Source organism: Triticum urartu, chromosome 5A (genome assembly GCF_056163025.1).
Source record: "Triticum urartu cultivar PI428250 chromosome 5A, HENAU_Tu73, whole genome shotgun sequence".
Taxonomy (NCBI): domain Eukaryota; kingdom Viridiplantae; phylum Streptophyta; class Magnoliopsida; order Poales; family Poaceae; genus Triticum; species Triticum urartu.
The window spans coordinates 452,285,132-452,296,470 of record NC_141877.1 but is presented as its reverse complement, the minus strand read 5'-3'; the positions used below and the strand labels follow the sequence as shown (position 1 = coordinate 452,296,470).

Sequence of the window (11,339 nt, the reverse complement as noted above, 5' to 3'; positions counted from 1 at the left end):
TCAGATCCGAAAGCAATAAGGGATTGTTTCTAGAATCGGGTCCTTTCTCGAGGAAAAGTTTCTCTCGAAAGAATTGAGTGGGAGGATGGTGGAGACTTGATGAGGTTATTGAACCGTCACTTCAACTAGTGTATAGCAGGGCACAAAGAGTTGTGCCTGTGGCACCTACACCAATTGAAGTGGAAGCTTATGATAGTGATCATGAAACTTCAGATCAAGTCACTCCCAAACCTTGTAGGACGACAAGGATGCGTACTACTTCAGAGTGGTACGCAATCCTGTCTTAGAAGTCATGTTGCTAGACAACAATGAACCTACGAGCTATGGAGAAGCGATGGTGGGCCTGGATTCCGATAAATGGCTCGAGGCCATAAAATCCGAGAGAGGATCCATGTATGGAAACAAAGTGTAGACTTTGACACAGCAGCTCGATGGTCGTGAGGCTGTTGAGTATAGATGGATTTTAAAAGGAAGACGGACAATGATGGTAAATGTCACCATTAAAGAAAGCTCGACTTGTCGTTAAGATGTTTTCCGACAAGTTCAAGGAGTTGACTACGATGAGACTTTCTCACTCGTAGCAATGCTAAGAGTCTGTTGGAATTATATTAGTGATTACTGCTTTATTTATGAAATCTTGCAGATAGGATGTCAAAACATTGTTTCCTCGACGATTTTCTTGAGGAAAGGTTGTATGTGATACAACCGGAAGGTTTTGTCAATCCTGAAAGATGCTAATAAGTATGCAAAGCTCCAGCAATCCTTCTAAGGACTGGAGTAAGCATCTCGGAGTTGGAATGTACGCTTTGATGAGATGATCAAAGATTTTGGGTTTATACAAAGTTTATGAGAAACTTATATTTCCAAAGAAGTGAGTGGGAGCACTATAGAATTTCTGATAAATATATGTTGACATATTGTTGATCAGAAATGACGTAGAATTTCTGGAAAGCATATAGGGTTATTTGGAAAGGTGTTTTTCAATGGAAAGCCTGAATTAAGCAACTTGAACATTGAGCATCAAGGTCTATAAGGATAGATCAAAACGCTTAATGGTACTTTCAAATGAGCACATACCTTGACATGATCTTGAAGGTGTTCAAGATGGATCAGTTAAAGAAGGAGTTCTTGCCTGAGTTGTAAGGGATGAAGTTAAGACTTAAAGCTCGACCACGGAAGAATAGAGAGAAAGGACGAAGGTTGTCCCCTATGCTTAAGACGTAGGCTCTACAGTATGCTATGCTGTGTACCGCACCTGAAGTGTGCCTTGCCATGAGTCAGTCAAGGGGTACAAGAGTGATCCAAGAATGGATCACAGGACAGCGGTCAAATTTATCCTTGGTAACTAGTGGACTAAGGAATTCTCTCGATTATGGAGGTGGTAAAAGAGTTCGTCGTAAAGGGTAACGTCGATGCAAGCTTAACAATTTAGAATAGCTCCAAGTAGAACAGTTATTTGGAATAGCTCCAAATAGAACGTGGTAGCTGCATCTAGGAGATGACATAGAGATTTGTAAAGCACACACGGATCTGAAAGGTTCAGACCCGTTGACTAAAACCTCTCTCACAAGCAACATGATCAAACCCAGAACTCATTGAGTGCTAATCACATAGTGATGTGAACTAGATTATTGACTCTAGTAAACTCTTTGGATGTTGGTCACATGGCGATGTGACCTGTGAGTGTTAATCACATGGCGATGTGAACTAGATTATTGACTCTAGTGCAAGTGGGAGACTGTTGGAAATATGCCCTAGAGGCAATAATAAATAAGTTATTATTATATTTCCTTGTTCATGATAATCGTTTATTATCCATGCTGGAATTGTATTGATAGGAAACTCAGATACATGTGTGGATACATAGACAACACCATGTCCCTAGTAAGCCTCTAGTTGACTAGCTCGTTGATCAATAGATGGTTACGGTTTCCTGACCATGGACATCGGATATCGTTGATAACGGGATCACATCATTAGGAGAATGATGTGATGGACAAGACCCAATCCTAAGCATAGCACTAGATCGTGTAGTTCGTATGCTAAAGCTTTTCTAATGTCAAGTATCATTTCCTTAGACCATGAGATTGTGCAACTCCCGGATACCGTAGGAGTGCTTTGGGTGTGCCAAACGTCACAACGTAACTAGGTGGCTATAAAGGTACACTACGGGTATCTCCGAAAGTGTCTGTTGGGTTGGCACGAATCAAGACTGGGATTTGTCACTCCGTGTGACGGAGAGGTGTCTCTGGGCCCACTCGGTAGGACATCATCATAATGTGCACAATGTGATCAAGGAGTTGATCACAGGATGATGTGTTATGGAACGAGTAAAGAGACTTGCCGGTAACGAGATTGAACATGGTATCGGGATACCGACGATCGAATCTCGGGCAAGTGTCGTACCGATAGACAAAGGGAATTGTATACGGGATTGATTAAGTCCTTGACATCGTGGTTCATCCGATGAGATCATCGTGGAACATGTGGGAGCCAACATGGGTATCCAGATCCCGTTGTTGGTTATTGACCGGAGAGTCATCTCGGTCATGTCTGCATGTCTCCCGAACCCGTAGGGTCTACACACTTAAGGTTCGATGACGCTAGGGTTATAAAGGAAGTTTGTATGTGGTTACCGAATGTTGTTCGGAGTCCCGGATGAGATCCCGGACGTCACGAGGAGTTCCGGAATGGTCCGGAGGTAAAGATTTATATATGGGAAGTCCTGTTTTGGTCACCGGAAAGGTTTCGGGGTTTATCGGTAATGTACCGGGACCACCGGAGGGGTCCAGGGGTCCACCGGGGGGGCCATGGGCCCCAGAGGCATACATGGGCCAAATGTGAGAAGGCACCAGCCCCTAGGTGGGCTAGGGCGCTTCCCACTAAGGCCCATGCGCCTAGAAGGGGAGAGGGGGGCAAACCCTAAGGGCAGATGGGCCCTAAGGCCCATACTCCCTGCGCCTCCCTCTCCTCCCCCCTTGTGGCCGCCACCCATAGATGGGTTTGGGGCTGCCGCCCCTCTAGGGGTGGGAACCCTAGAGGGGGCGCACCCTCCTCCCCTTCCCCTATATATATGAGGCCTAGGGGCTGCCCAATACACGCGATCTGATCTCTGCCTGTTGGTGCAGCCCTCCCTCTCTTTCTCCTCATAACTCGCGGTGCTTGGCGAAGCCCTGCAGGATTGCCACGCTCCTCCATCACCACCACGCCGTTGTGCTGCTGCTGGATGGAGTCTTCCTCAACCTCTCCCTCTCTCCTTGCTGGATCAAGGCATGGGAGACGTCACCGGGCTGTACGTGTGTTGACCGCGGAGGTGCCGTCCGTTCGGCACTAGGATCTCCGGTGATTTGAATCACGATGAGTACGAGTCCATCAACCACGTTCTCTTGAACGCTTCCGCATAGCGATCTATAAGGGTATGTAGATGCACTCTCCTTCCGCTTGTTGCTAGATTACTCCATAGATTGATCTTGGTGATGCGTAGAAAATTTTGAATTTCTGCTACGTTCCCCAACAAGATCCGGCTCGTTAACAGTCTGCCATGTTTTTGGCCAAATGACGGCCCATATCAGATCCGGCCTGTTAACTGCCTGACATATTTTGGGCCAAATTACGGCCCATATTTAATCTGGTCTGTTAACAGGCACGGTGATTTCGGCCCCATTGGGGGCCATTTTCACTATAACCTCTTAAAGGCCCATGTAATAGTTCAGCCTGATATTACTTTCGGCCTATTAAAGGCTCGTAGTCCTCGTGGATACATTCTGCACCGGAGGGGGCTGAGACAGGGCGACCCGTCACCGCTCCTCTTCATCATTGCGATCAACCCCATCCACCGTCTGCTAAAAGCTGCGGAAGAGGCTCTAGATATCACCCCGGTGCCTGGCAGAGAGATCAAGCTTAGGGTTAGCCTGTATGTGCACAACGCCATCATTTTTGCGAATCCAGACAAGGAAGAGATCGACCACTTGATGTGCATTCTAGAAAAATTCGGCGATGCTACTAGCATGAGGATAAACAACTTCAAGTCCATGGCGACACCGATTTGTTGTGACGACATCAACCTAAATGTTGTGTTACAGTCCTTTGCGGGACTGATCGTGTTGTTCCTGATCAGATACTTGGGACTCCCTCTGACCGTTGCCGGCTTCGCCTAGTCCACCTCCAGTTCATCCTTGATCGCATTTGGGCTAGGCTAGCTAGTTGGAAGGGAAGAATGCTATCCATTGCCAGACGGCAGGTCCTCGTCCGATGTGTGCTCACTGCCCTGCCCACGTTTGCTCTCACCGCGCTCCCTGTCCCCAAGAAGCTGCTTAAGGAGATCGACAAGAGTAGACGCCGTTTCCTTTGGGGAAGAGATCTGGAGCTCTCCGGGGCAGTTGGAATATCAGCTGGGGCCGGGTCTGTTCCCTGATCGAGCACAGCGGGATCGACATTCAGGACCTGGCTAAGTTCAGCCGCACCCTCCGGCTGCGGTGGCTGTGGCACGCTTGGAAGACCTGTCCGTGCGTGGGGACGGAACCGCCTTGCAATGCTTCTGATCGCGCCCTATTCAGTCAGTGTGGTCACGAAGGTGATCATCGGCAATGGGCACACGGAAAGTTTTTGGCATTGTTAATGGCTGGGATCGACACCGCTGAAGGTCTACTTCCCCAACCTGTTCAAACACTCACGCAGAAAGAACAAAACAGTGGCCCAAGCTCTTGCAGATGATCGTTGGATTTCAGACCTAGCGCATTGAGACACCAGCTCTCTGATCCGAGATGTGCTTAGCCTGCATAGACTGATTCAGCAACTGACCCTCCAAGAATCCACTCAAGATCAGATCCTTTGGAAGTTTGAAGCCTTCGGACAGTACAACTCTCGCTCGGCATACTGCATGCATTTCCTGGGATCAACGACCGCACACTTTTGCAATGTGGTCTGGGACACATGGGCTTCGGCAAAGCTGAAGATTTTCGCATGGCTTCTCCACCAGGATCGTCGTTGGTGCAATGATCGCCTGCAGCGCAGAGGATGGCCCAACAATTACTTCTGTCAACTATGCCCGCGGAACCTTGAGAGCTCCGAGCACCTGTTCTGGCAATGCAACTTCACGAGGACCGTCTGGGCCGAACTGTCGACCTGGCAACATTGCCATGTTTTCGAGCAGACAACTTGGATCCACAGCACCAGCTCGCTGGAGAAGATGGCGTCAATGATCACGGCTGCGCGGCCGGGTACCAGGAAAGGAATTAAATCCCTGACGATGCTGGCCCTATGGGAAATATGGCAAGAACGCAATCACTGCATTTTCAGGGCAAAGGAGGCAAGTGTGATGGACGTGCTGCTCACAATCCGGCACAATCTCAGTCTATGGCAGCAGTGTGGCGTCAAGTTTCTTCAGAACCCCTTCGGGGACCCGCCATGAGGATAGGCTAACGGCATGTGCCTTTGGCACTCCGTTTTTCTTCATTCATCTTCAATTTATCCTTGATCTTTGGATCCTCGCCCTTGTCATTTTTCCACTGCTCTCTGCTTAATTCAATGAAATATCAGCCTTGGCTGGTTCTTCAAAAAAAAAAAGATCGTGGAGATATGTTGTTGTCGTTTTAGATAATGGTGTAGCTTGTATTCAACTTTACTTTAAAAAGCTTTGGTGCTAGTCGTGGTGGTCTGTGATAAGGTTTATATTTTGCTCGGTAGACGTCTCTTGTTGTTAGAGGGTGCTCGTAAACTTATCATGTCACACTAAGACTGATGCCTTAATAGGAACTTGATGCATGGTTGTGTTATCAATTTTCAAAAATCAAAATTACGGGGTGATCCCTTATTTCAAAAATAGTAATACTCGTGTATATCGACAAACCGCTTACAGCCGGCCTATGAACTAATTACATTTTGTAAAAATGCCCTTTGTCAATGCGAATTTGACAAGATTTGTGCACTTCTTTTTTTTGCGGACTTTACATACACTGCACAACACTGCAACGCTACAGTACTCATAAGCAACAATCTTCTACTAAGAAAATAATTGTGCTGATCTCTCCGGCCTCACATTGCTCCATTTGCTTCGGAACCCTGGTCGGCGATGTGCACCGACGGCTGGGTGCTCCTGAACCTAAGCCCGTTCACCATGGGCTTCACCTTCTCGGTAAGCTTCATGATGGCCAAGAAGAGCACCCTGTACAATATGACCATCCCGAACAGGACCGCGAGGTCGACCCACTTGTTGTACCCCATCTCCACCTGCCAGTACTCCCTGAGGATCTCGTCGCCAGTGATGGTGGCAGCGCCGCCAACCTGGTTGTTTGGGAAGGTGAGGCCGAGGAACTCGTTCTTGTAGAACCCCTGGTTGGCATACTTGTGGAAGGCGACGTAGTACATGGGGTACCTCCACACCGGCTTGGGAAGGTCGTGGGGCAGGCGGAAGAAGCCGCCGTTGAGCATCATGACGCCCTGGATGCCAGCGCCGGTGATGATGCCCATGAGGAAGTCAGGCACGGCGCTGGCCACAATCATCATCAGGCCCTCCACGAGCATCATTGTCATGAAGAGCACCAGCGCGAAGTAGGCGAAGTGGTCGAAACTCCTCTGCAGGCCGACCAGGTAGTAGGCCATCGCACCCGGCACCAGGGAAATCAGGAGTAGATACGGCGTCGCCGAGACTGTGTTGGCGATCACGAACGACGAGACGCCGTAGTGCCCGTTCAGCCTCTCCCTTCCAAATATCTGCGTTGTGCATACATAAAGCACATCAGATCAACGTATCGTGAGTATCGTTTTTCAATTTCATTTTAGAAAAATTTCAGCACCAACCGAAAATCAGTGAATTTCAGTGAATTATGTTTTCATTTCGGTCAAAGGGCCGAAATCTCCACTTGATTTCAATTAAGATTTTGAATTTTTTGAAAAATATTTGAATTTCTGTTTACTACTGAAATTGCCTAAATATTTTGGCAAAACGTAAATATTTCAGTGTCTGCTAAAGTTAATCAAATTCAGCGGATTTCATCGAAATCTCACTGAAAGTGAAAACCATGATCGTGAGACGTGAGATGAGATGGAACTCGATCAGAAACTTCACCTTCATGTCCTCGACGAAAGACGGGAAGCCTCCGATGGCCATGAAGGTGAGGAAGGCGCCTACGAACATGAGCATGGAGCCACGAGCCTGCATGCAAAGTTTTCAATCACACGAGTTAACACAACAGTGATCAGTGGCGTGGCAACTACAACGAGAGGCTTCTGGCTACGCACCTGTATGGATCCATAGCTATGGCCGATGTCATAGAAGATGGTGCCGCAGCAGAGGCAGAGGGCGATGTAGATAGCGAAGCGGAGCCAGTAGTAGCCGAGGTCCCTGTACATGTTGATGAAGGACCTCTTGGTTAGCACCAAGGACTGCATCAGGAAGCTCGGCTGCTGCCCTTCCATCTTCACCACCTCCCCTACCTGAAACCACACGACAAACCACATACACGCTTATAATTAGCAAAATTCAGCACTCCAACTGAAAGTTTCAAAATGTACGTGGAGTCCGGCCGGGCTACTCACAGTGCCGCGTATGTCAGCGATCTGCCGAGTCACCTTGTCCATGTACACGGAGGATTTGTAGGAGACCACCAGCGCGTCGATGTTCTCGGCGGTGGTCGTCTTCTTCCCGCCGAGGCCTTCCTCGATGTCCTGAGGAATCAATTGATGAAGCGCATGGTTAGGAATACTATTCACCAAGAAGATTTCAGATATAGAGTAGATAATTAAGGTCCTTGTTGATTGAACGGTGGCGATGTGCTCACATTGTCGAAGTCCTTGTTGATGGTCCTCAGGAAGTGGTCGGAAGGGTTCATCAGTGACGGGCAAGGAAACCCGCTCAAAGCGAAGAACTGAAACAAACAAACAAACAAACAAATTATTAGGTAACAAAAAACTCAGTGGCTTCAAGAGTTTCTTGTGCACTTTGACTATAGTAATCCAGGTCCAGCAAGTGAGGAAGATAGGAACACATGGCATGTTTTGTCAAAGGATTAGCAGTATCATTTTCTTCAGTTATCCATCTACCGTACCTACGGACCGACCGACCGAGGCACATTTTTCTCCTCCGTGACCGGCACACCGTCAGCTAGGAAAACACGCGTGTTTGTCAAACCGTGTGGTCAATTTAATCACCCCATGAAATTACTATCACCTAATACTTCCTAAAAAATACACCGATTAATTTGTTGTATCAGGAGACTTGCTTGGCACAGTGGATTACCTATAATACGAGTACTAGACGATCTCTCCACAGTCGTCTACAGCTAAACCGAGCTTTCAGCCTCAGCTGTCACCACTCAAAAAACAGTCCTGAATGCAAGCACATCTTCGCCACTGTGCTATGAACGCGATGCCGCAGTTGAGTTAGGCGGCACTGATCGATCAATGCATGTGGCCAGCCAAACGTGTGTGATTTTTTATTCTTTTTGGGAGTAAGCTTCCCTGCCAAAACGAATGTTCCCAGTGCGTGGCGCAGTCCATATATATGTTCCCCGGCGGTTTGGATCGATCGTGTGCAGTGCTCCTAGTCCCTACCAGTGACTCGAGCACAGTTCCAACTGTGCATATATACAGTGATTAATATCGTGATCTATCTTTCCACAGTACGTACGTGATGTTGCTTCTGCAAGTTAAAACTGTTCCTCTTGTTCTCCGGGCGAACTCTAGTCATTTTCTAATACTCCCTCCGTTATTAAAAAAATCTAATGATAAGTGCCACACGTCAGGTTCATGACACTCTTGTCCTAACGTTTTTCGATGACAATTTCAGTCACGCAAGGATGGAAAATTCCAGTGACACACGGCAAGTTTTTGTATAAAAAAAAAACTAAACCACCAAAGTTGTCATGCTTGCTAACTGAAGTGATGTTATAATCTTTTTTCTTTAAATTAGATGTATACATACATTTTTCATTATATTTGTTTACTCATTTCATTTCATATATAGTTTATATTAAAATATTCAAATTGAACTTTGTTATCTTTCTGTTGAGTAATTAATGGAAAGGGATTCCCGGTTGAAAAAAAATTGAAATATTTAAAATATCTTATTTTTGTTACTGAAGGGAGCGCATAATTACTGCCGTGGTACGGTACTTCTTTGGCAATTGTGATCTCTTTGAAAGTTAATAATGTATTTTTCTGAAATATTTTAGTGCAATTCTGTTGTGGGTGGATAACTAAGTTAAATAAGCTATGAATGGTGTACCCAATTACCCAACCAAAGGTGATATTACTTACAGAAGATTTTTTATTTATTTCTCTAGATTTAGATCAAAATTTTGGCTGAAATATTTTGGACTTGCAGATATACACCCATAGGTATGTGCTAAAAAATCAGTATATGTTTTATAGATTGATCATATGATCTCACCAACAGATCCAAGCCTAAAGATCAAATAATTTGTATTACCACCGTCCAGTGTGAAACTGTGAATACGCCTACTAGGGTCGCGATCATGTCCAAAGTCCAAACACGTACATACGATAGCAACAGCAACATGCAACAATCAACAGCACTGTGCACGTATTCATACGTACATACGTACGCACGCATACAACAGTATGTACAGACGTACCTGGTTGGTCTCGGCGGCGGGACCGAAGAAGACGGTCTTGCCGTAGGCGAGGAGGCAGAGCCCGTGGAAGAGGCCGTAGACCTCAGTGCTGGGCTGGTGCACGGCGGCGACGACGGTCATGCCCTCCCGGCGGGCGAGCCTGGCGATCCGGCTGACGACGTGGAAGGAGGCGGCGCTGTCGAGGCCGCTGGTGGGCTCGTCCAGGAACAGCAGCGCCGGCCGGGTGAGGATCTCCATGCAGATGCTGACCCGGCGCCGCTGGCCGCCGCTGATCCCCTTGTGCATCCACCCGCCGATGCGCGTGTCCGCCGCGCCCTCCAGCCCCATCTCCCGCAGCGTCTCTTCCGCCCGGTCCCGCTTCGCCGCCGCCGACATGCCGCTCGGCAGCTGCAGCGACGCCGAGTAGCGCACGGCCTCCCGCACCGTCAACGTCGTCATCAGCACGTCGTCCTGCGTCACGTACGCCTGCAACACGCAAAGGATGCGTTGATTAACTAAAATAATTGATAGAGTGCGTTCGTTCACGATCAACCCGAATGAAAATGAGATTCTCCGAATTGAAATAGCTCATCCGTGCATGCACTAGGCTTACCGATGTTCCGTAGGATAGCTTCTGCCTCCGGCCATTGATCAAGATGTCTCCCTTCTGGCTGACACCAGAGCCTAGCCTTCCTGTAATTTTGTACCACGGAAGCTCGTCGTAATTAATTCTTTAATCTTCTCACCGCAAAAATTATAATATCTAGATACTAATTGTACGAGTCGCTACGACGCTAGCTGGCGAACAAAATCTTTCGAGTAGTTTATCAGGAAGGCTGGCTGTCTGACTAGCGAAGGCCAGCCCGCATACGATATTGTATAGGAGTAGTATTATTCACGAGCATGTATACGGCTGTACCAACCTGCTAGAGCGTCCAGAAGGGTGGATTTGCCGCAGCCGGAGGGGCCCATGATGGCGAGGACCTCGCCGGGGCGCGCATAGCCGTTGAGGCCGCGCAGGATGGGGACGCGGCCGGCCTTGCCGCCGGCCGCCGACACCCACAAGTCCTCCCAGGAAAGCACGACGCCCTGATCAACTCGGCGCAACGACGTCTCGCGAAGCACGGCGGGCACGGCGCCGGCGCCGTTCTCCACGCTGATCTCGAGCGACGAGGAGGTCCGCGACCGCGGCAGGGTCACCGGCATCGGAGCGAACGGCGGCGGCGGGAACGAGCTCCCGCTGCCGAAAGGGAAGCCGTCGGTGCTGCGCAGGGAGCCGCCGAGGACGTCAGAGGCCGTGTCGGACGGGCCCTCGTCGTCTGCGGCGTGGCCGGGACGGCTCTGCTCCCGCGGCGGGCTCGGCCTCCACCTCGGCACGGCGGGCAGAAGCTGCTCGGACGCCATATAGGGAGGCTTAGCCGGCTCGATCGTCGGAGACGTGCGTGGAAGCTAGCAATCAGCTGGCCGGGTGGTGGTATGGGTTTCTTCTTTTGCTCGTGATGACTCTGCGGAATGGTGGTATGGGCTGAGAGCCCGAGACTGCTTAAATAGAGGGAAGATATGAGGTGGTTGAGTGCAGGATTTATACTTAATCCTAATTCAAATCACAACTTGGTTTAGATTTTGAACAAAGGAGCGGGTCAAGAGGGGAACGGGGTGCTTAGTTCCTTCTGCCTGTGTATACTATACGTAGAGTACGTGCGTGTGGCATTCAACTTCGTTTTTCTATGACAAGGTGTCCAATGTTTTGCAGACAAATACTAATAT

The 11,339-nt window shown here is 48.5% G+C and overlaps 1 protein-coding gene across 1 annotated transcript; it reads right to left on the bottom strand.

Annotated features, from left to right (window-relative positions):
- Positions 1 to 5,839: 5,839 nt before the first annotated feature.
- LOC125509635 (ABC transporter G family member 1) lies at positions 5,840 to 11,101 on the bottom strand. Its single transcript, XM_048674651.2, has 8 exons — positions 10,496 to 11,101; positions 10,186 to 10,265; positions 9,594 to 10,058; positions 7,779 to 7,865; positions 7,537 to 7,665; positions 7,240 to 7,434; positions 7,067 to 7,153; positions 5,840 to 6,711 (listed from the first exon to the last, which is right to left on the bottom strand). Exons 1-8 carry the CDS (start codon positions 10,974 to 10,976, stop codon positions 6,034 to 6,036), a joined length of 2,202 nt encoding a protein of 733 aa, XP_048530608.1. The 5' UTR covers positions 10,977 to 11,101; the 3' UTR covers positions 5,840 to 6,033.
- Between the last annotated feature and the right edge of the window lie 238 nt (positions 11,102 to 11,339).

Coding starts and splice junctions, on each gene's coding strand:
- LOC125509635 (XM_048674651.2), bottom strand. CDS start 10,976: ATGGCGTCCGAGCAGCTTCTGCCCGCCGTGCCGAGGTGGAGGCCGAGC. Junction 10,266..10,495: donor CCTTCTGGACGCTCTAGCAG/GTTGGTACAGCC, acceptor ACAAAATTACAG/GAAGGCTAGGCTCTGGTGTC. Junction 7,435..7,536: donor TCGCTGACATACGCGGCACT/GTGAGTAGCCCG, acceptor GTGTGGTTTCAG/GTAGGGGAGGTGGTGAAGAT.